The sequence below is a fragment of the Staurois parvus genome, unplaced genomic scaffold, assembly GCF_062004578.1.
Source record: "Staurois parvus isolate SC_StPar_1 unplaced genomic scaffold, SC_StPar_1.0 ptg000048l, whole genome shotgun sequence".
NCBI lineage: Eukaryota > Metazoa > Chordata > Amphibia > Anura > Ranidae > Staurois > Staurois parvus.
This window is the reverse complement of record NW_028317844.1, coordinates 3292750-3318792: the sequence shown is the minus strand read 5'-3', so window position 1 is coordinate 3318792 and position 26043 is coordinate 3292750. Positions and strand designations below refer to the sequence as shown.

At 40.5% G+C, this 26043-nt stretch overlaps 1 protein-coding gene across 2 annotated transcripts in view; it reads left to right on the top strand.

Moving 5' to 3' along the window:
* FIG4 (FIG4 phosphoinositide 5-phosphatase) overlaps window positions 1-26043 on the top strand; it is a 315676-nt gene that overhangs the window by 188554 nt on the left and 101079 nt on the right. For both annotated transcript variants that reach the window (XM_089664705.1, XM_089664713.1), the window contains exons 19-20: window positions 12478-12625; window positions 12739-12822. In XM_089664705.1, the coding sequence (XP_089520831.1) occupies window positions 12478-12625; window positions 12739-12822 (232 nt within the window). The remainder of the gene's footprint in view (window positions 1-12477; window positions 12626-12738; window positions 12823-26043) is intronic.

The following is a 26043-nucleotide window of genomic DNA, read 5'->3' as shown; positions in this document are numbered from 1 at the left end:
CTGCAATCTTTCTTGGTTACCTGTACTTGGCTTGGCATCAAGAGGTCCCTGAATTTTGACTTCTTAGTGGAAGTGATGACTGGCATATTCAAGGATTTGGACATCTTCTTATGTCCTTTTCCATCTTTTTATTCCATTACCTTGTTACGCAGGACTTTTGACAGTTCTTTTCTGATCCCCATGGCTCAGTATCTAGCCTAGTATGTGCTTCCACGTAACAGCTAACAAATGCATTGACTATTTATACACTGACACTAATTGCAATTTAAAAAGCCACAGATGTGGGACATTAACCTCTAATTGGCATTTTAACCCGTGTATGTCACCTTGTGTGTCTGTACCAAGGCCAAACATTCCAGGGTATGTAAACTTTTGATCATGGCCATTTGGGTGATTTCTGTTATCATTACGATTTAAAAAGGAGCCCAACAACTATTTGATAATAAGTGACTTCATATGATCATTATCCTTCAATAAAAGAGCATTTTTTGGCATGATCAGCCATATTTTCAATATCAATGCCAAAATTTCACAACTTCTGCCAGGGTATGCAAACTTTTGAGCACAACTGTGTGTGTGTGTGTGTGTGTGTGTGTGTGTGTATATATATATATATATATATATATATATATATACATATACAGTATATGTATGTGTGTGTATGTGTATATATATATATATATATATATATATATATATACTAACACACACAAATGTTTTGTCTTTCATTTCTATTTTGAACAGAATGGGTTGTTTTACAAGGGGTTCATATATACTTTAAGGCAATTTTTTGAGTCTGCCACCATAGCAAGCCACTTACTTATGGGGCAGACCAGCATGGCTCGCTCCTGAGCCACGCTGTGTGATTCCATAGACACACACACAGCGTGGTTCTGCTCCACCCCCAGCTCTCTGCTCACAGGATTTGACTGACAGCATCTGGAACCAATTGCCCTCACTATTGCCTCAGCTCCCCCTGATCCCCCATTTTGACAGCCAGTGGGGATCTTCTCTCCCCGCTGGCTGTCACAATCTGATAAAAACATGGCCCGGTCGCATCATTCATTCACAGTGTTTTGTGAATGAAAACTACAAGGACTGACAGCCTTTGCAGCTGCCGGCTTGTATTTTTCAGTGAACTACCAGACCACTGTTGAGCTCTCTAGGTAGTTCATTGAGTTTCCTGTCATTGCGTAACTGCCTATCCATATTGGAGGTATGCAATACGGGCAGGCATTAAACACATGATCTGCTGATCAAGGGTGCAATGCTTTACAGACTCCTAATAAAAAAAAATAATAAATGCATATTTTTTTTACCTGCAAAAAAAATATGTTTATTTATATATTTATTTTTTGTAAAGGTGAACTTATCCTTTAAGGCAAGGGTCTCCAAACTTTCTAAACAAAGGGCTGGTTTACTGTTCTTCAGAGTTTAGTGAGGCTGGACTGTGGCCAGTGGGAATAGAATCTGTCCCATTGTCAGTAGGAGTAAGCAATGATCCATCATCGGTGTCAGTGGGAGTTCTAGTGCTGCATCATTGGTGTTAGTGGGAGGACTTGTGGTCCATAATGTTTTTAATTGGGAAGAATAGTTCCCCACTATGGTGTCATTGGGAGGAATTATGTCCCATTGTTGTCAATGAATAGGATAGTGCCCCGAGGGCCAGCTGCAAGCAAGCAGAGGGCTGCTTCTGTTCCCTGAGTCGCAGTATGGAGACTGCTGCTTTCAGGTAAAAAAAATGGCTTGGCTTTAGAGCCACTTTAACATTGTACTATACACATTTATTCATTGTATCAGTTTTATAGTATTTCTGTTATTGGCTGTGACCGTGTTGAATGATTGGAAATCTAATTAAGCATGCAGTATGTTAAACAGATAAAAGTTTCCATTGACATTTTGGTATTGCAGTCTGTGCAGTGACAAGCTTTTATTTCAACTTTTCTTAATTTCCAGTGGGAGCAGAATGAACACATTTGTTTTGTAATTAACACAGTTGTGTTTGATGGATGGTTACATTGTTAAATGATATGAGACAATGTTTGATAGTTCTTGATTTCTTATGACATGTTCAAAACTGAACTTTTCACATGAGAAATAGAAACAAAATGAGTTACTTTAACATTATCTAATGGCATATTTTCTGTCATTTGCTTTTATAATACAAAGCATTTATCAGCAGTTGTCTTAATGAACCCATGCTTGCAACTGATGTCAGCTGTCATAACCCAGCAGTTCTTAAACTGTTGCGAGGAACGTTCAGATTTTCCAGTCACAGCAACGTGGAACTCCTCACACCAACAATGTAAAAAAGAACTGGGTTGCAGGCTGTACATAATTTGACCAGTCCATGATTTAGGTTCTACTGTAGGTCTACACCATAGGAGAAGAAAGAAGGAGGCGCCGACTAAGTGCAGTAGATTAGTAAGCGATTTAATGACACAGGATAAAAACACTCACAAGAGTAAATATAAAACAGGGCTCATCTGTGAATCCATGTGCTGCTCCTTTCTATCCCACGTGAAAAACACCAGCCACGATCCTATGGGATCCTGGAGGTGGAGATGGACACAGGGCTGCCAGCAGGTCCAGCAAGATCTGCACCAAACCAGCATGAAACGCTCCGGGGGAAGTGATGTCACCGGAAATGTGGGAGGACCGGATCACAGAGACACACGGGGTACACGCTCGGAGCCTCTAGCTCTTTTACAGGCCTGGGAGTATACTCCGACGATAGCTGCCATATAACTAGGAGGCGATGATGGAATGTCGTAATCGTGGGACAACAAGTTTCACAATATTAAAAACATCATATAACTGGATATACTAGACACCAGTTCCCTAGTTTATGGCCATACAAAACAAATAACAAATAAAGACGGAGGATAATAATGGTGAAAAAAAGGGGGTGTGGGGAGGGATGCAGATGGGTTCTTGATATATTATCATTATTATCCAGAGATAGGGTAGAACTGTGGGACCATGAATAACAAAATAAATAACAATATGGGTAGTCCTAGTACTGGGTGTTGGTATGAAATTATATGTATATGTGGGTATAAGTAGATCTCTATCTGAGGACTCTTATCCCATAACTGTTAGAGGACACTGGATTTATATACATACATGAGTTAATGAAGCAATACGAACAATAAAAATATAAAAAGTACATATTGGAAGAATACATATTGACGTTGTAGGTATTCCCGATAAAGATGTTATATGAAACTCTGTGTCTCTAATAATTATTAAGTCCTCTAAAGCTATGTATCTACAGTTGTGACCAAAATTATTCAACCCCCACTGAAATTGAGTGTTTTGGCCAGTTTGACATTGCTTTTGATCATTCAGTCATCTTGCTTACATTTACATTAAAGAGGCACTTGTAGGTCAGACAAATATAACATAACAGTTATAATGAAATAACCACAAATGTCTTTTCTGTGCTCACAGCATTATCAGTTTTATTCAACCCCCAAGTGACATTCAATCTTAGTACTTAGTACAGCATCCTTTTACAGTTATAACAGCTTTTAAACGTGAAGCATAGCTTGACACAAGTGTCTTGCAGCGATCTACGGGTATCTTCGCCCATTCTTCATGGGCAAAGGCCTCCAGTTCAGTCACATTCTTAGGCTTGCGCACTGCAACTGCTTTCTTTAAGTCCCACCAGAGGTTCTCAATCGGATTTAAGTCTGGTGACTGCGATGGCCACTCCAAAATGTTCCAGCCTTTCCTCTGCAACCATGCTCTAGTGGACTTGGAGGTATGCTTGGGATCATTGTCCTGTTGAAAGGTCCAACGTCTCCCAAGCCTCAGGTGTGTGACGGACTGCATCACGTTTCCATCCAATATCTCCTGGTACTGAAGAGAATTCATGGTACCTTGCACACGCTGAAGCTTCCCTGTACCTGCAGAAGCAAAACAGCCCCAAAGCATGATTGACCCTCCACCATGCTTCACAGTAGGCAAGGTGTTCTTTTCATCATAGGCCTTGTTCTTCCTCCTCCAAACATAGCGTTGATCCATGGGCCCAAACAGTTCTAATTTTGTTTCATCAGTCCACAGAACACTATCCCACAACTTTTGTGGTTTGTCCACATGGCTTTTGGCATACTGCAGTCGACTCTTCTTATTCTTTGGAGACAGCAAGGGGGTACGCCTGGGAGTTCTGGCACGGAGGCCTTCATTACGCAGTGTGCGTCTTATTGTCTGGGCTGAAACTTCTGTACCCACATCTGACAAATCTTTTCTCAGTTCCTCAGCAGTCACACGGGGACTTCTCTCCACTCTACGCTTCAGGTAGCGCACAGCAGTCGAAGTCAGCATCTTCTTTCTGCCACGACCAGGTAGCGTTTCAACAGTGCCCTTTGCCTTGAATTTGCGAATGATGCTTCCTAAGGTGTCTCTTGGTATGTTTAACATCTTTGCAATCTTCTTATAGCCATTGCCCTTCCTGTGAAGAGAAATCACCTCTTCTCTTGTCTTCCTGGACCATTCTCTTGCCTTCACCATGTTTGTAACCACACCAGTAAATGTCTAGAAGGAGCTGAGTATCACAGTCATTTTAAAGCTGCCTAATTGGTGCTTATTATGCTTGATTGCTGCTCGGTGACATCCACAGGTGTTTTCAATACCTGATGGAAAGCACCTGTATGAACCTCTGTTCTTCAGAGTGGTAGTCTTTAAGGGGTTGAATAATTGTGGCAATGAAGAAACCACATAAGAACCATTTACTACTGTATTACATAAACAATTGATGTCATTTTAGTTGCATTTGGGTAGTTACAACGTCCTTGTAGGATTTGATTCTGAATACAATTCCAAATGTACACTATAGTCCCTAAACCCCTTTACAGCATTGGGGGTTGAATAATTTTGGTCACAACTGTATATATACACGCATATGCACACTCAAAGCATATACATATACATACACACATTAAAAAATATACACATACGCTATATGGTACTTACTATGGATGTCTGAGCAAATTGGTTCAAGATAGAGCATAAGGGTCCACTGCAAATAAAAAAATAGATTTAAATGGTGGTTCCCAATCACATGAGGACTATTACAACATAGATAGTACGTAGGTTATAATATGGTATGTACCTCTATTTCCTCATTTAACCCCCTGGGAGTAAGGATATTGAGCATGTAGATCCAGTACATTTTGTGTTGGCAGAGACGCTTAAAACGCTCTGCTGTAGGTAGTGATTTGGGGGTGCCCTCTATGACCCATACTCTCAACCCTGTGGTTGATTTTTGGTGGTATTCCAAGAAATGCCTTGGGACACAATGTTTATCTGACCCATCTTCTATGAGCCGCCTGTGCTCACCGAAGTGTTTCCTCAGGGTTCTGGTAGTTCTTTAGACATAGAACAATCCACATGGACATGTCAAGCAACAGACGACATAGTTTGTTGAACAGTTGTAGAATTCCTTTATGGGGTAGATCTTTCCTTTAGTGGTAAAGGTTTTTTGGCCATGCTGGATGAACTGGCATGTAAGGCATAATCTTTTTTTGCATTGATACATGCCCCTTAGAGGGATCAGTGTGGTAGGTTGTTGTTCAGTATCTGTGATGTTTCTGATCTTACTAGGGGGAATCTTACCTTTAATGTTTCTGACCTTACGGTATGAAACTTTTAGGTTTACAGTGAGAGATGTTTGTAAAAAATGGTCCTCTAACAGTATGGACCAATGTTTGTGCAGGATATTTTCCATCTTTCTATACTGGATGTGAAACTGGGTGGTGAAGCAAATTGGTTATGTAGTGTTGTTAGAAACCAGGTCTTTAGGTTTGCGGGTTGGTTTATTGTGGTAGAATTGAAAAGCTTCTTGTACAAGGGGTGCAGGATATCCCTTTTCCATACATTTTTTGGCAAGAGCTACCCCCTGTGTTAGTCTTCCTCCTTGGTGCAATTGTTTCAAAGCCGGCAGTACTGACTTTTGGGAATATTGTTTACCCACCTGGGATGGTGGCAACTACGATAGTGTATATATGAGTTTCCTGCTCTAAGTTTGACATAATTTTTGTTGAAGATTTTACTTCCATCATGGCAGTTCTAAATCTACAAAAACTAAGGTGTTAGAGTCTTGGACATAAGTAAAAGAGAGTTCTAGCTGATTGTCGTTACAGTGTTGTGCAAAATCATCCACGGTATGGGGTGGACCATCCCATATAACTATATCATCAATGTATCTACCGTAGTAGACAATATGGGCGGCAAAGGGATTGTTATTTGTGATGTAAAGATTTTTCCAATATCCAATAGCTAGGTTGGCATAACTCAGGGCAAAGTTGGCCCCCATAGTTGTGCCATTTTCTGAAGAAAGTAGGTGCCCTCAAATTCAAAGTAATTTGTTGTAAGCAGAATCGGGTAGCTCTAGGAAGAACTGGGCCTGTCTGGTGCTCACCAGGGGATCTACAGCTAGAAAGTGTTGTAGAGCCCAGAGGCCTATCTCATGGAGGATGGATATATACAGGGATGCAACATCTAAGGATACCCATGAGTAGGAGGGCTTCCAGGTGTAAGGCAAGAGTAAATAGTATGTCTAGAAAATGTATACTATCCCTAATGTGGGAGGTGGTTGTAGGAAGTGATCACACTGGTGACACTATGCATGGCTGCTACAATAGGGCGGCCTGGTGGGTTATGTAAATCTTTGTGAATTTTAGGCAGATGATAAAAGTAAGGGGTTTTGAAGAATTATTTTAGCAGGAAAATGCCCTCGGTTTGGGTAATGATATTATTCTTTAATGCTAAGTTAGTGGGCTGAGTAGCTTCTTTGGAGAAAGCCGGTAGAGGATCATGGGTAAGTTTATGATATGTGCTAGTAATTGAGAGAAGTCAGTGGGCTTTCTTTATATAATCTGCTCTGTTTTGTACTGTGATACCACCCCCCTTATCAGCAGGCTTGATTATAATATCTGTGTTGATAGTAAGATTGTTACGAGCCATTCTTTCGGACTGCGTAAGGTTGGATGATCTTAAAGAAGTATGAGAGCCAGATTGGCACATATGGTCAAAATCTCAATGTTTGTACATACGGTCTTTTATTATAGGCGGGATTGAACATGGAATTTGGTCTTAAGTGGGTGTGCTGTATAGGGGGAGAAGTTGGACAATGTTGTGTTAGCCACTCAATGTAATCATAGCAGTTTTCCATATACAATTCTTCAAGGTGTTTAAGAATGGGCTGTTCGGAATCGTCAAAGGGAATACATTCAGTGGTTTCTGAATCAGTAGAACAGTCAGTATTGGTGGAATTGTTAGCTGTTTTGATATTGTAGAATCTCTTAACAGTGAGATCCCTAAATAATTTATTGAGATCTTTGAAGAGTGTGAATGGGTTGGTTAGTACTGTAGGGGCAAAAGTGAGGCCTTTGCTCAATAAGGACATATCATGAGCAGATAGCTCAAAGGTGGATAGATTATAGATCTTTATAGTCTCTGGACTTTCCCTTTTCTGGTGTCTTCCTCTCCCCCTCCTTCCTCTCCTACATGTTTTCTTTTGGTGAGGCTTGGTGGGGGGCACATGGCTAAAAAAGTCTTGGAGTCGGTGCAAGGCGGTAACAACGTGAGAATCAAACAGGAAACTAATATGACTGTGCATATTGAGAATGGATGTGCCTGTGGCTGTATTTTGGGAAGTTTGGGTCATATGAATGGTCTTTTGTGGGAAAACTTCCATTCTAGATATGGCCAGTATATGTCCAGGTTGCCCATCTGTATGGGAGTTGGCCGATTGTATAGAGGTGACTGTTTGAAGCTGGACCATCAACGGACTCGGAGGTGGTATATAGTGTAGTGTGTTTTCAGTTTGAGTGCTTGTGTCCAGTTTTGTGGGTGGCCCATCTTCAGTTATAGCCTCGATTACTGAGGAGGGCTTGAGGTTGGGGGATTCTGAACTGATGTTATGTGACAGATTATCGGGCAAGGTGGGTTGGGCACCCTTAGCTAGTACGACATTGTCAGTATTGGCCTTAGCAGCATTTCTTTCTATACCGTTTAGGTTTGGGGGAAGGGGTGGTAAATCGTTGGATTTTGACACATTCATGATCGATGAGGTATATAATATGCTTTAGGGGTATAGTGAGTGGTCCATGGTTATAAGTTTGACAGGACATGGATCAGGTGGTGGGAGGAGGCCTATCCTTGGATTTGTAGATCTTTTCCAACAGAAAATCCTGTTTGTGTTGAAATCATCCACATCTCTCCTAAATTTCCCTAGCTTATTGCTAATCAATTCATCCTCTTTTTTTCTTAGTACATTTCTTGAGTATAATCAGCCAGGTTATGGGGAGGAGTGGGATAGAGTTTAAAACAGTATTGATTATTTTTGATTTCAGAAACTGGAATTTTCTATCTCTCTGTTTTGTGATCACCTGCATCCATTTTTCAGTGCAGAATATGGATACATGGGACCACTCCTTCTGGAGTATATCCATCCAGTTTTATGCTGTTTTTAATATTGCTGGAACTTTGTGTCCCACAATTACGGCATTCCATCATTGCCTCCTATTTATATGGCACCTATATTAGTATACTCCCAGGCCTGTAGAAGGAGCTAGAGGCTCCTCCGGTCCTCCCACAATTCCAGTGACATCACTTCCACCGCTGGTTTGGCGCAGAGCTTCCTGGACCTGCTGGCAGCCCTGTGTCCATCTCCACCTCCAGGACCCTCTAGGATTGCGGCTGGCATTTTTCCTGCAGGAGGGAAAGGAGCGGCCCATAGATTCACAGATGAGCCCTATTTTATATTTACTCTTGTGAGTGTTTCTTATCCTGTGTCATTAAATCGCTTACTATTCTACTGCACTTAGTCGGCGCCTCCTTTTTTTCTCCTCTTCTGTTATTTAGAGTTGGCAACACTCTATAGGAAGGCAGCCTTTATCTTCAGCATTCAAAGGACTTTAATCACCTCTGGATTATGGCTCTATAGCACCCCTATGGCAATTTGTTGATTATGATTGACTTGTATTTACTGTATATTCTGGATAACAGAGCTCTGTGCTCCAGTATTATATTGTCTTTGTAGGTCTACGCCACCAGGTTTAGTTTAGATCTGTCAGGGTGATGGAATGGCAGCCTGAGTACATTAGGTAGGTTTGTGTACTGTTTGCATGCACTTGCCAGCATGCAACATGGATCACTATCCTATACCCATTTATTTTTCTTTGGAGCATCTACTGCTAAATTAATACATTTTGCAAATATGTATAAAAAAACATTAAAATTACTGCTTCAGTTTATTTTCCTATTACTGACTTACTATACCTTGTTCTACAGTGTGTTTCTGTTTGGAAGTGGCCCTCTTTGTAGAGGCAGGGCTTTACATCATTATATCAGACCTTTGGAAAAGGAATTTAGAGCAGCACAGGTGAATAACATCACTGAATCTCACTCCGGATTCTGAATTTCCAAAAACAGAAGCTACGGGTGTATGGGGAGAACTCAACCCACACCTACCTTTACATCAATCCCATACTGAGAGGGAGAACAACAATATAGGATACATTATTAGAGGTTGCCATCTGTTCAGGATCTGCATCAGGCAATCGGTAGAAATTGGTGAGCAGGATAACACTGGTGGGGGCCAGCTGGGCTAGTTGAGCTCACTGTTAATAGGCATGCAAATTGGGCACCCCCAATCATCCCAAAGATTTTGGAGCAAAGAATGTATTTCAGTTGATATAAGGTATCTTATCCCCCCCAAATGTCAAATGGTGATTTAAGAAGACTGTATGGAGCACAAATGTGGAAGCATTGCTTTGTAAAGGAGCTATTATAGCAACAATTCAGCAGTCTCATGCATGCATTGTGTTCCCAGTCTATGAATGTGTCTCCTGTAGCATGTCTGCAGGCTCTGATCATCTCTTCTAGTATGCCTATAGTCTCTGAACATCTCCTGCTTCATGTCTGCAGTCTCTGACTCTCTTTTGTAATATGTCTGCAGTCTTTGACCACCTCTTGTTGCAGGTTTTCAGTCTCTGACAGCTCTCTGTAGTTTTACATTTACTGGATATTATGTGCAGTCCTTTGCCTGGGGCTGCAATTGAGGCCATCTTTATCAAGTAACATGATCATCACTGTTTTAGAACCTCTGTGAGAATTTTATTGTCGGTTGTTTCCCCATAAGGGAGATTTCTCCTTTTGTCCAAGTGATGTTTGTCAGACTGAACAGGAAGAGAAGATACATTTGAGACAGACACACATATTGAAGGTCTAATCATCTGTTTTCATGTTTGAATGCTGAAGAAACACGAGAGGTGATTTAATAAAGCATTTGCAACACTTTTCTGGTTTTGTGGCCATATTACAAAGTCCTGTGCCAAATTCATGAAAGCCATGCTATGGTTTTCCTTCTATTTCTGACACGTGCAGCAAATTCAGGTAGTATTTTTACATTTGCGAAACTCATTGAGAAATACCATCATATCATTGATAAGAAAAATAAGACCTCCTCCACGTTAGAATAAGCTGTGTTGCAAGTGTAATTATTGTGTAGCAGATAAAATTCTGTCTGAGGCAATTCTGCAACATATTCATGGACACCTTATCAACAGTTACTTAAATCTGTTGCAAGTTGCACCATTTGTTGCATGGAGTGGAGACAAACATCTATTCAATATCTGTCTGTTGCACCCTTTATGAATTCTAAGGATTGTGTTCATTGAGGTTGATTTGCAGCCTTGAATGATCAGGAACAGTTTAAAATCTGGTGATATGTCTACATTAATTCATTTACCCTGTGGTTGATGTAAACCTATGTTAAGGTGTTGGTCTTCACTATGAACTCTGTCAATTATTGAATTAGTAGATTTATCGCGTGGAAGAGTTTTATCACAGAAGTTTATTCTATCCTCCTTTCCAGCTTCATTGTTCAGGTGTCTAACAAACTGATGTTGATGCTTGAATCTCTGTTGAGTACAACCAATCAATCAGTTCTGTCCCTATTGATTTTACTTTTATTCATCTTAAGAAAACCACAATTAAATTTCTTCAAAAATTTACATCATCTTTGCAGTCCTACATGGGTTGTTTAAATGGAACCAATGGGACATTTGTTAACTAGCAAAAAAAAAAAATCTCACTTTTTAAAGTAAACATTTCCTAAGAGTAATATGAGTCTTTGCCTTGCTATCTCGTTGCTGAACTGCTGGTTGTTAATCTGGCCCTCTGTCTTCATTATTCTATGTGTTACTAACCTGGAATTAATATATAGATCTGAAAAGACAGACGTTCTTATTTGCATACATTTTATGAGTTATTGACTCAGTCTATTTAAAGCGGACCCCTTCCTCTTCCCCCCTCTCTCTCTTACCATCGGACTTGTTTTGGTCTAAATTTCCTTATGTATGCTGCAAAGCAGCAGTTCTGCTCTGCTCACCTAGGTGAGTCTGTGTCACTGCCCCCAGCATGTGTGCAGATGTGCCGCAGGGTTCGGATTCCTAGAGAGCCCTGCGGTACATCTGCATGTGTGCTTGAGTTACCTGGTATCTGTGCACTTGCTGGTTTTGCCATGCACACACTAGCATTTATCCATGTCTTTTGCACATGGATTTTTCATGGTGTGCACACAGATCGCTCAGGTGCTCTGCCAGGACCCCAAAGCTGGGCAGAGCTTGTGGCCATGTCTGCGCTCGCACCATAATGGTTTGTTTTGGGGGGTAGAGCCACATAAGCAAGCTGATTGAAGTTCCCCTTTAATCAGGAGGGTCACAATGATAGCCAGGCAACTAGCATTGCAGAATGAGAATCCAGCATTGGCAGACTCCTTGTTTTTTGTAATACTCCTTGATATGGGCCATGATATTCTGAGTGTGTACTTCAAAATTTGTCTCCTAGTCCTTGAATTTGAAGATACAATTTATGACATTTGGTAAAATTTGTACTCTGTTTATTCCAAAAGTGTTAATACAAACTTTCCAAAGATGTATTAGGCTGTTTAAATGCCCCTCCATTCGTGGGGTTAGCTCATTAAAGCATTTCTCATATTGAGGACCAGAACATTTTATTTCTTCCTCCCTCCTAGATTGTAAGCTCGAAAGAGCAGGGCCCTCGATCCCCTCATGTTTTGCATTGTATTGTTATTGTTCTGTCACATGTTCTGTCCCCCTTTGTAATGTACAGTGCTGAGCAAACTATTGGCGCTTTATAAATACTGTATAATAATAATTTCTTAAGTGCACTTTTCCAGTTGCATGTGTTCTCAGTTGCATGTGTTCTCAATCAGAAGATCCCTTTGCAATGGTAGACACAGAACAAAAAGCTAAAATGTCAAAAGTCTCCATTACTGCCTTCAAGGAAATAGCATGGCATGCACATTGGCACTTTGGGCCATATCAGCAGTAGGCGATCATTGAAATGGGTAGTGAGAGCTATTTGCTAATACTGATTTCTTTCAGCAAATAAAAGTGTTAGTTTTCTTTGTTAATATAATTCTATCAATGCTTTTTCTTATAGTACCCTGTGGAGAAAACCTGAAGAAGATGATAATAAAGAAATTTAGCAAATGTGATGAGGAAATCAATATATACATTGAGTTTTTCCGACCTTATGAACTGAGCAGTTTTGATGACACTTTTTGCTTGTCTATGGCTAATTCAGCAAGGTATAGCTAAGCAGCTGGTATATATTTTTATTTAGCATGTGCACATGGACAGCATTTCATGGCTTTATTAATTTATGGATGTTAATAGGTGTTTTCATGCTTCCTTTTTACAGGGATTTTATGCCAAAAAATGTTGGCATTGATCCAAGCCCGTTTACTGTACGTAAGCCAGAGGAAACTGGAAAATCGGTCCTAGGGTAAGAAATTCTGAGTATTGATATTGTTTTAAAAAATTTATTGTTAATCTCTGATACCAGATTGGAAGCTACTTTATTCTTTGGATCACAGTTACAGGATGAAAAAAAAATCTGCCAGTTCTACAGCCATTTTATGGGCAAACCTTTTGATGAAGTATGCCCATTGTTCATTGGACATTTATTTTTATTTTTTTAATGTGCCTCACTTCTCTTTGTGTTCTGACTTGGTTTAATCACTTCAATAACTTTAACCCCTTCCTGTTTAGGCCAATTTTTAGTTTTCAGCACTGTTGCACTATGAGTGACAATTGCACGGTCATGCAACAGTGTACCCATATGAAATTTTTTACATTTTTTTCACACGAATAGAGCTTTTCATTTGGTGGTATTTAATAAGCACTGTTTTTTTCTGATAAATGAAAAAAGACTGAAAATTGTGAAAAAAACTGGAGCTGCATATGCTTTCTCTTTAACACCGCCTCCTGTTCCAGGCCAATTAATACCAAGTGGACTTCGCCAGGATCTTTTTTTAGCAGCCTGGAGAGCAATGCCAGCAAAAGGTCTTTTAGTCAGGAAACAATAATCTACTAAGCATTAAATGTTTACCATAGTACAGTGCCTCTAACGGTCAAATATCCATGAATTAGATCCAAAATGGGGAACGATAATTAATCAGTGTGTCCAGTTTAGGAGATCAGGTAAGTTGTACATTAGTTATCCTTCCACCATCATCCAAAAAATTGGTAGGAATCTGAGTGATATAGGTTCCGGTCATCCTATGTATAGGAAATACTGAGGATCGTGTACATAATCCAACGGAACATAATTCAGTCAGTTCCGTATCCATATAAATACATCATAAGGGTCTAAAATGATGTTGTGAGGCAGTCATTATTTAGTAATCATGTGCTTAAGATCAAGGACTGCAGGAGAAAGCATGGCAGTACCAGCAGAAGTATAAGTTGTCATGATAATAGGCGGAACCTATATCACTCAGATTCCTACCAATTGTTTCCTCCAACATGGTTATTTTTTATGATGTTGATGGTCAATTATTGAATTACTTTTTGATTCCTTCACAGGGTAATGTTTTATTTTATATTGATTAGAGTATACTCGTGATTATTGGCATACTATGTTACATCATTAATGACAGCCTGTGGATATCGCAATCCGGATTGCTGTTTTGTTTTTTTTATATTTGTGATGTGTGTATTTTTCACTTTGCAAGGTTTCACCTTTTTGTGAGATTTATAATAAAGAATTTTTTTAGTACTTTGAACTATTCTGCTTGGGGTTATCTAAAACCATTCCTTCACTGCCTTTTCTTATGGTTGTTTTTTGTGCTACAGCCAATGACCATACCTGCACACACGCAAAAGACAGGGAAGTTTTCCAACTTTCATATTAGTGGTCTTTACACTTGTGTGGCAAAACTCATGCATGCACAGATAATGGGCAACTCCAGAGCATGTGCAGATGTACTGCAGGGCTCTCCAGGGATCCTATCCTGTATCACATCTGTGTACGCACTGGGGATGGTAACAAAGTCTCTCCTAGGGGAGCAAAGCCAAGTACTATTTTACAGCACAGATAGAATACTTTTGAAAAAAAAAAAAAAAGCAAGGTCTGATAGTAAGAGATGGAGGGGGGAGTAGGCAGGGTAGGACAACTTTACAGTGAAGTTGTCGCTTTAATTCAACAACCACCACCTTCTCCCTCACTGTGTAGGTTTTCACTCTCTTCTCCCACTCCTCTCCTGTCCCCATAACACACTTTTTTGCCACTTGCGTTGTGTGATCACCTAATACCCAATTGCATTGCCCAGTTTCCTTGCTCTTCTCCCTGCAAACTAACCCATCCACTTCTCTGGCATTGTATCAACAAATCCAGTGACTGCTTCTCTTTCAGACAGTGAAGTAAATCATCTCTTGGCTTCTTTTTCTGCAAAATCTCCTAAGGGTGAATTCATACTATGCAGCTGTCAATCAAATCGCAGAGCAGCCAGAGTGAGTCACGGCTCTGACCCCTCTTTGTTGCCGGCTGCGGTAGGGGGCAGTGTGGTGCACGATTCAGCGCAACGCACTGCTGCCTTTGTTTGTTTTGTATGGGCTTTATTTGAAGTGTACAAAATGTACACTTTCACTGCAATGTGTGGCAGTACGATGCTTTGGCCGACATTGCAGTGCAATTTGGGCTGGTGCTCTGCAATAAAATGCAGCATGTCTGCATTCTATTGCAGAACGCTGCTGCACAGTGCTAGGCTGCATTGCAGTGTGAATGGGACACACAGGAAACAATTGTTTCCTGTGTGTCCCTGCATTGAGAGACATTTTACACTGCAGTAAAAGGTCTGTCATTGCACATAGTGTGGATTGTCCCTAAATCTCCTTTCTCAGTAATGTAAACAAAATAATTAAATACCAATTCCTGGTGGGTGGAGATGGAACTCTGATGTAAACTCTACAATAAATCTGCTGGGCTATCCAACCAGTGGGCATCCACTGAAATGGAATTTTAGTTTTCAGTGGACATAGCATGTAGGCCACTTGTTAGTTTCCTGTTATGTTGGACGATCCTTACACCTATAGTAAATATTCACCTTTTTTGCCATTGTAAACATAAGATGAATATAGATGATAAAGCAGTAACTCTATAGGGTCTTAACATTATTTGCTTGAATATTGCTGTGCAAATAAAATGAAATTAACAAGTTGCCAAGTGTTGATTAGCACATCCTTAAAGGCTTATAGCTTTGCTAAGCGATATATGTGAGTTTGATAAAACATGTGTCTTGTCCTCTGGCCTTCTTATGGTGCTTGTTTGAGAGACAGAGAATTGATATTCTATTGGCTTGGTTTCTGCATATCTCCAAGCTCATGTTCTCATTTTCAGAATTGGCCAGGGATTTGATTTTCATCTCAGCAGATATTCTGTCACCACCACTGTGCTAGTAATTATCTCTCTTATCGTTTCAATTACTTTGTGATGAGAGAAGACATTGTAGATTGTTATGCTCTAACTACATACAAAGCATGTGTTTCCTGTATTTCCTTGTTTCTCTATGACAAATATTTCTGTGATGCAAAGTCATCTTTTAGTCATTTCATTTTCAAAACAATATTTTTAATAAAACTAGCCAAACAAAAAATTGTACATCTGCTTGCCTGCTGTGAACTTCTCAGAATTGCATGTTCTTTCTAGGTACTGTTCACACTTACACACAAGGTAAACTGAAAATGTAATATTGTTGAAATGTATATAGATAGTTAAATAGAATATGAGTCAGGAGAAGAATCGATAGTTAACTTTCATTATATCAGCTTGGTGTGTATACACTGTGTGCGCAAATATTAGGCAAGTGAATATTTTTACCAAATCATCATTTTTACGCATATTGTCCAACTCCAAGCTATATAAACTTGAATTCTTATTGGGTTTAAGCATTGCAAGTGATGTCTATGTGTGTAATGAGGGAGGGTATGACCTAAGGAGATCAAAACCCTATATCAAGCTGTGCATCGTTATTAGGCAACTTCTTTTCCTCAAAATGGGCCAAAAAAGTGATTTAACTGACTCTGAAAAGTCAAAAATTGTTAAAAGTCTTTCGGATGGATGCAGCACTCTTGAAATTACTAAGATATTGGGGTGTGATCGCAGAACTATCAAATGTTTTGTTGCAAATAGTCAACAGAGTCCCAAAAAATGTGTTGAGAAAAAAAGATGCAAATTACCTGCCAAAGATTTAAGAAAAATCAAACGTAAAGCTACAAGGAACCAATTATACTCCCATGCTCTCATATTCCAGAACTGCAACCTACCTGGAGTACTCAGGCGTACATAGCCAAGGTAAGGAAGGCTGAAACCCGACCACCACTGAACTAGACACATAAGTTGAAACGTCAAGACTGGGCTAAGAAATATCTGAGGGCAGATAGATTTTTCAAAGGTTTTATGGACTGATGAGATGAGAGTGACTCTTGACAGACCAGATGGATGGACCCATGGCTGGATCAGTAACGGGCACAGAGCTCCACTGCGACTCAGATGCCAGCAAGGTGGAGGTGGGGTACTGGTATGGGCTGGTATTTTTAATGATGAGCTAATTGGAACTTTTTGGGTTGAAGTTGGACTCAAAATCAACTCCCAAACATACTGACAGTTTTTCGGAGACACTTTCTTCAAGCAGTGGTACAGGAAATAGTCTGCATCTATCAAGAAGATCATGATATTTATGCAGGACAATGCTCCATCGCATGCATTAAAGTACACCACTGCGTGACTAGCCAGTAAAGGCCTTAGAGATGAAAGAATAATGACATGGCCCCGTTCCTCACGTGACCCAAACCCTATTGAGAGCTTGAGGGCCCTTCTTAAACAGGAGATTTACAGTAAAGGAAAACCATACACTTCTCTGAACAGTGTCTGGGAGGCTGTTGTTGCTGCTACACAAAAAATTGATCATCAACAGATCAAGAAACTCACAGACTCCATGAATGGAAGGTTTATGATTGTTATTGAAAAGAAGGGTGGCCATATTGGTCACTGTATTTTCTTCTTTTTTTTTTTTAAATATCAAAAATGTTTGTTTGTTATTTTTTTGAGTTGTTTGTTTATTATTCTTTCTTTAACAAATGAAAAACAAGTAAGATGGGGATATTTTCGTTTTTCATTTAGTTGCCCAATAATTTTGCACTCAAATATTCTCCTAAGAAAGCCAAAGCTTCACCTTTACTTTCTTAAATATTCAGGTTTAAGGTTTGACATTTCGGATTGATCAAGAGCACTGTAGTTGTTCAATAATTAAATTAATTCTCAGAAATACAACTTTCCTAATAATTGTGCACACAGTGTAGTATTTGGTTTTAAATATTAAATGTAAATGCCTGTATGCTGGTTTTGTAGGTCAACCCACAACCATATGTTCCTGTTGGTTATGGATTGTCTTTCTTTAAAGAATTGTACCTATGTCACACCATTTTTTTTTTTAACTCTGCTTTTTGGTAAAGCACAAAATTTGCAATTAAATATATTCTTTAGAGGATATAAAACCACTTAGCGTGCTTTAAATGTCTTTGCACATCTAGATATTACCTGCAATTGTAGCAGTGACATCATCACTGTGGAGTACATATCCTGTGCTGAGAGCAGAATTGTTAGAGGGACTCAGTAGGTGTACCAAGCAAAGGCTGCCTTCAGAAAACCACAGGCGTGCAGATACAATACTAGTCACCAAGCACAAGGAGAGAGAGCAACAGTAACCAGTCATTATTACAGGAAACGCCTATACAGAGGCAAATTGCAGGCATTGTTCATGCTGGATTACTACTTAGATCTGGAAAAAATACAGTAGATACACCTAGTAAGAAGTATGAATACACATGGCTCCTGTATTTACTGCAGTGTATTCACCCTCTCCAGCCACTGTAGCCATTAGGGCTATGGGGTTGCATGAATATGTACACTGGGAAACATTAGGGTATTAAGGGCTGTAAGGGTGCAATCTGCACAAGGTGTTGAGTAGCTGGGGGTGCTGTGACCATGCAACATTCTTTTTTGGTGTTGCACAGCACTGCACCACAACACCCTGCAACACAAAAATAAAAATGTTGGGGGGGCAACCGCTCCGCCATTAAGTAGATACCCGGTGCACCCAAGACAGCCAAAGTTCAGAGTAAGGGGAAGCCTGCTTCCCTGCTCCAGTCATATGACAGAGATGAGAGGAGGACTGAATACGTTTAGAGAGGGAGATTCCTTTTCCGGATGTCTGTACTGGAAAGTAAGAGGAGGGGATACTGTAGTGTTTCTGCACTGAGGATTCTGTACAGGGGAGTGGGGTCTGTAATAAGGTGGGGGGGTCTGTACTGTGGATTGACTGTCCTGAGGGACCTGTACAGGGGAGTGGGGTCTGTACTAAGGTGGGGGGGGGTCTGTACTGGGGGGGGTGACTGTCCCGAGGGACCAGTACAGGGAGGGGTGGGGTCTCTATTGGGGGATTACTGTCCTGAGGGCACTGTACTGGGGAAGGAGGTCTGACGGTCCTGAAGGGTCTGTACTGGTGTGCTGAGTGGTGGTTGGTTTGTACTGAGGGGTCTGTACTGGGGGATGGGGGGTCTGTAGTCAGAAAGGGGGGGGGTGACTGTAGTGAGATATCTGTACTGGTGTGCTGTGTGTGTGTGTGTGTGTGTGTGTGGAGGGGGACGGCAGTGGTCTGTACTGAGGGGTCTATAGTGGGGAGGGGTTAGGGTCTCTACTGGGGGGGTGTCTACTCAGGGTCTGTGCTGGTGTGCTGTGTGGGGGGTTGGTCTGCACTGAAGAATCTGTGCTGGGGTGATAAAAGGATTGTAGCATCTCTGTGCTGTGTAGCTAGGGAAGGGGGACTGACTGTCCCGAAGGGTCTGTACTGGTGTGCTGAGTAGTGGTTGGTTTGTATTGAGGGGACTATACTGGGCGAAGTAAATAAGTAAGAGGGGGGACTGTACTGAGACATCTGTACTGGGGAGGGGTTAGGGTCTCTACTGTGGGGGGGGGGGGACTTTACTGAGGATCTGTGCTGGTGTGCTGTGTGGGGGGTTGGTCTGTGCTCAAGGATCAGTGCTGGGAGATAAAAGGATTGTAGTATATGTGTGCTGTGTAGCTGTAGATAGTGAGAATAGGATCAGGTTTTTTTTAACTGTGTCCATTTAAGCTGCTTCCACTGTTAGCGAGATTTGGCCATACCCGCAATTTGTGGCCACTTTTTTACTTCAGGGCATTTTGTTGGTTGTGGGGGTGTCAGACAACTGCTGAGGAAGATGGTTTTTAACATTGTGCCACTAATAACCCATTTTCCTAGTGCCAGCCAGTGCAGCACATGCCCAGCTACAAGCCATTTAAATGACAGCTCACAAAATAGTGAGAGTGTCTGTGCAGGGTCTAGAAGAAGTGATGTCAGACCCTCCTGTGTCACTGTGAGCAGTTTTATAGTTACTGTAATGATGTCACAGGAGCTAAGAAGAGGGTGTCTGCTTGCTGAAGATAGTAAAAATAAAAAACATACTTTTATATACAGGGGATTGAGGGAAGATGGTAAGGAAAAATAACCCATAGACCGATTCTTACATGTAGCACTACCCCCTTGGGGGTTGCTTAGGATTTGGGTCCCCTTATAGTCCAGCATAGCCAGGCAATCTGCATTCTCCACACAATCTTGCTTTCAGAGTCAGAAATCAGTCCATGAGCTTTTTTTGTTGTTTGAGGGGATTTTGAACTGGGATAGGGTTAGGGGTTTTCAGGATGCCTAAGGGAACCGATAACTAAAAACAAACTTCATGGAAGTATTCACAAGCTTTCTCTGCAGCACAGTCTCTGTTGGAGAACTAACCGGCGTCTCCGCAATGTACCACTCCAGACCCTAAATGAAATTCTCTTCTCCCAATAATCTGGAGATTTTCCTGAGCAGGGGATCTGGCTCCTGTCCCTTTAGAGAGGTGAACAGTCTCTAGTAGGGGGCTAATTTGGTTTCCTACCAGAGTGCTCCTTCCCTTATCCACCCAGGTGGTGCGGGTGTACTCATTCAGATCCTCTCCTGTACCACTGGTGGGTTGACTGCTGCTACCAGCCCTATCAGCTGGGCTGCTCCTTCCCTGCCGTACAGGTGGTCCACTCTCAGGGGGCCAGTTCCAAGCTTTCCGCCTTTCTAGTTCCTGGCTGATAGGCCCCTTCGCGCTAAGCCTCCTGGCAGCCTCCGTCTTCACAGCCTCACATCCTTCACTTTTCCACCTGACTCCGCTCCCCACACTCCTGCCACTGAGCAGGCTCCAACACTTTTTAAGGGTGTCCAGCCCCTTGCCAACCATTTGTTGGGGATTGGGCAGGACCCCTCAAGAGTGCAGCCAGACACTCAGATGCACCCACTGCCTCTAAGACCTTCTTCCAAAAGCCCTAGATCAGGGGGAAATTCCAGACGGGCTGGCCTGCAGAGCCTCTCCGCCCTGGCCACAATTTAACTCCTCTCTGGCTGTTACACCTGGGCTGCTGCTCAGCCCGTCTAACCATTGGAGTTTAACTCCCCCCAGCTAAACTAGGAGGGTGCTACATACGTAAATAATATATAAAAATGTAATGATTTGACAATACTTTACTGTCCCAAAGATAATTTGTTTACATGTTCATTCATTCCTTTATTATGCCCTTATTGCAACATGTTGCATGATATGTGTTCGAAAACAAAACCAGTTATCAAGTACGATGCTTTGCGACTGTCATTAAGGGACATAGCAGCTGATTCATTCATTAACACAGCAGATCTATTTTTGTTGTTTGTATAAATTCAAAGGCAGAAGATAAATTGCACAAAAGCACAATAGGGCATGCGTAGAACCAGTTGTTCTTGGAAGAAACTATGTTGACTCAATTAGTTTATGGAGGTCATTATTGGCAGCTGCAGTAGTCATCATGTTAGCCACTAACAAACAAATAGAGTAAATAAGAAATACTGTATATTAGCAGAATTTGTAGCTTGAGGAAATGTTAATAATTATGATGCTTAGCTCTTCACATTCCATATAAAGTTACTGGTATTAAGATGACTTGTACACTGCACATAAAATTATTTTGCAACCTTATAGATGCCCATAGATTAACTGTTTTTTTTTTCATTCAGCCAGTGTGCCAAATGGAAAAAAAACAATGGATTCCCCCATTCACACAAGCGAATTGGATGGAAGAATCCTGACTGTATTCTGACAGCATGACGCTTCTACTGTTGAATACACTGATCAGCACCTGCAGCCACTGACTGCAAAAGTTTTCTAACATTTCCATTCCACAGAATTCATACGTTCGATCAACTTCTGTCAACCAAGGTTAGAAGGAACAAAGCCATAGATGGATCAAAATGTGACTGGTCCCTGCTGAACTGGCTGGATTTCGTTCTATCTATTGCTAGCATCAATGTTCTAACACATAAGAAGCATTCAACACAGAAAAAAATTTTATGGGTGGCTGATGACTTTCTAGGCTGTGAGAAATTCACTTTGGCACTGAATGGTCAGGTTAGAAGATGCAAACATAAGAACCAGTGGCAATAGTACTTTGTCATGTAGCGAGGCTGAGTGCCCTGCTGTGAAAGTGTCAGTAGAAGATTTTTTAGCTCAAAGAACTAATGAAAATTGCAAAGTGTCAAAGTACTTAGCTATCCTCTATGCTAAAATATTGCTTTATGTGTTGTTAGCCAAACACTTACCTTATTTCATAGTGATAAAGGACAATTTTGTAAAAGCTGCTGCTAAAATGTAAATAAATAGGCAGTCATGGAAGAAAGAGATTTAAAGTAGTAGCTAATTTCTGATATAGCTACTTTGACTACTTGAAAGTATAGAGAGGGTGTAGAGCAGCCTTTATCAACCAGGATTCCTCCAGAAATTGCTAGGGGTTTATTGAGCTGTGGATTATTGACCTACCATCTGTTTGTGCGTTCCAGGTTCATTGAAGCTTGACACCAGTAATCTTTTTAGCTGTCTGAAAGGGTGACATTTTGACTACCACTGTAAGGAGGGCATTCTTCCCACTGACTACCGATGTAAGTGGCATTTTTTAATGACCCACAATGGAATATTCTTACCAGGGGGTCCCTGAGACCTGAAAATTATTTCAGGGGTTTTTCTTAATAAAATATTGAGAAAAGCTGGTGTAGAGGGTTGCAGAAAATTATAGTTTTAGCATACCCTTGAAATATTTCAGCGTGTAGTGAGATACCAGTTAGATTTGAACTAAACCCTTCTATCCTTTACAGCCAAGGAAGCTGCCATCTTAGCCTCTTTTTGGTCTTCAATTGCCATGGTGCTGAACATGTGATCAGTTATGACACATTAGCCATTTGATGACTTGACAGTTTGTTTGAAAGAACAAGTAATTGGCAATATTAACCGTGACTCTTGTGAGCTGCTATGCATACACTAATAAAATATAATGCTTATGTAGTGAATCGACTATTGAACTAATCCCTAATTGTAAATCATCACCTTTGACAAATAACAAATCTATACCGGACAAGGGTGCGTGTACCTACGCACCATCTGGCCAATTGATGAATCTAAAATATAACCTTTATTCAGATATATAAAATGTATGTTAAGCTGTAATTAATGCCTATTGGTGTGGAATGTACTGCGCACAACAATATGACTGCATACCATTACAATTATTGACCTTACATCCAAATGGTTAATAACACCAGACCAGATTAAATACCATACCATTTTAGATGAAGTGACAGCATAAAAAACACACTGTATTTTGATCATAAGCCTTGATCAGCTTGAATATATAATCTCTATTAAGGAAATTAAGTTACCCCATGAACAAGATTAATTAGATAGTATAATCTGTCTTGCTACAGATATGTTATATGGGCCTTAATGTCAGCCTCTAACAGACAAGCCCCATACATCACCATATCCCATCAAAAATACCTCACTGTCTTGAGGAATGCAAATGATGCACTATAAAGCACAGTACAGACCTCTCCAAAGAGGGGGGGAAGGAGTAAATACCATGTGCATTCAAAATTGCTTCCAAAGAAAGACCCCAAAAAATAAAAAAATAAACTACATGTTTAGCTCCAAAAAACAGAACTTCGTCAGGAGTATAAAGAATTAAAATAGGTCACATAGCGGCTGGAAGTCGTGCTCCGCTTCACATGGTGGCAAAATGGCACCTATCGTTTGTTTCACCTCCTATGTATAGAGATGCTGTCCATCAAAATGACCCCCGCACATGCTCAGTACCTCAACAGACGCCATCTTGTGAACAAAAAAAAACCACCACAGCAGCACATCAATCCACAACACAATGCACACTGCTGGCGCTCTCAAACAATGATAATGCCCCACTGATTAAGGACCAAAATTACAGTTCATATCATTATATAGCATTTATGGGGCAAAATCAAACAAAAAGCACAGAATCCCCAATTGCGCACAAAAAGACGGAAGGTAAAGCCTTCATTTAAACCTTAAGGAGCCCTTGAGCCTAAATGGAAAATTCATTTTACTTCAAGTTTCTAAAGACATTTATCTAGGTCTCCTTTTTTAGGACCCAGATTATATTTATCAATAATCCAAAGGTTTAGGAGATCAGCCTTACCATCATGTTTTGTATCATATGTCTTGCTACTGGTCTATTCTTATTTAGAGCAATATAGTTCACATGTTCAAGAATTCGTCTCCTAAAAGGGCAATTTTTTTTTCCTACATATATTAGGGGACATGGGCATTTTAAAGCATAAATCACCCCCTCTGTACTGTAATTATTAAAAGCTCTTGTTTTAATGATCTCCCCATTTTTAGGGTTAACAAATTCCTTGGTGTTGCTCAAAAAAGTACATACCTTACAGTGACCACACCTAAAATTACTTTTTGGTTTCTCAGGTAGCCAAGTATGTTTCATGATTTTTTTAAAGGTTTTTTCTAGGTGACTATGTACTAACATGTCTCTCAAATTCCTACCTCTTCTGTAGGTTATCTTAGGGTCTTTGGATAGGATTTGTGACAGATATTTATCCTCATTCAAAATGTTCCAATATCTCTTTATCATGTTAAAAATCTGCCCTGATTGATTGAGTATGTACGTATGATACCGCATACCTTGCTGGTCATCCACTTTTATAGTTTTCTGACCCAATAGAGATTCCCTTGGAATCCCTTTCACTTTCTCTTAGGATTTAATCAGATCAGTCTTATGATAGAACAGAGGAACTGTGATGGGTTCGTCTTGCGCACCTACGTATGCAAATCTCTTTCTTGGGTGGTGGGACTGTGACAGTGTGAGGAAAGTGCAGCCGACAACCCGCAACTGCATTTACCCGGTGATCTGCTGTGTCATTGGACACAGCTGATCATGTGGTAAAAGGGAGCTGTGATTGGCCTTTTACCACAGCCCAGTTGTCAAGTGTCTAAGCTGAAACAAAGGTTGGTAGAACCCCTGTAATGTATGTAGCTCACCTTAAGGAGGTTGTGTTTTTCTCAATAAATTTTTAAAGTTACATTATACACTCATCAGCCACTTTATTAGGTACACCTGTTCAATTGCTTGGTAACACAAACTGCTAATCAGCCAATCACATGGCAGCAACTCATTGCATTTAGGCATGTAGACGTCGTGAAGACGATCTGCTGAAGTTCAAACCGAACATCTGAATGGGGAAGAAAGGGGGTTTAAGTGACTTTGAATGTGGCATGGTTGTTGGTGCCAGACACCCTGATCTGAGTGTTTCAGAAATGACTGATCTACTGGGATTTTCACACACAACCGTCTCTAGAGTTTACAGAGAATGGTCCGAAAAAGAGAAAATATCCAGTGAGCGGCAGTTGTGTGGACGAAAATGCCTTGCTGAGGTCAGAAGAGAATGGGCAGACTGGTTCGAGATGATAGAAAGGCAACAGTGACTCATGTCAATATGGACAAAATCACTAAGGAATGTTTCCCACACCTTGTTGAATCTATGCCACAAAGAATTAAGGCAGTTCTGAAGGCAAAAGGGGGACCAACCTGGTACAAGGTGTACCTAATAAAGTGGCCGGTGATTGTAAATCTTATGCTATAAATGTATCTGCTAGCATGTATATAGGCAAACATAGGTTTACAAAAGTGTAAAGCAACACTTGTATTTCATACCTATGCTGTAAAAATGTTTCTTATAGAGCACTGTGCCTTTAATAATGTGCTAAAAACAACCAATTACCTGTATGTATATAAGAATAAAGCTGCCAAACCACCTTGATTCATTATGGCTGAAACCTGTTTGTAGTTCCCTGACTGCTGCAAATATAGTTCAGAAACGTGAGCAAGTTTGATAGCCCACAGTGCTCCACTAGCTCAGACTGGAGCTGAAAGCAAAGTGACAAAAGTGCAGAAAGGATTGTAAATGCACACTTAAAACTGCAAGGAAATCAAGGAGATTCTCTAGATGTGCCTGAACAATTATGTACTTTTGTACCAGTTTAGCCCCACATGTCATATAATTGTTTTAGAAAAAAAAAACTACCTTAAAAGATTCAAAACTGTCCAGAAGAGGAAGACACTTTGTAATCATACTTTGTAAATTTTTAGGCTTGGTGAATAAATATCCTCTTTTTAGGCACCATTTACACCACTCAGGTCTGCAGTGGTGGGTTAAGCACACACACCTAATCTGCATTTTATTAAAGTAATACAGTGCATCCAGAAAGTATTCATAGT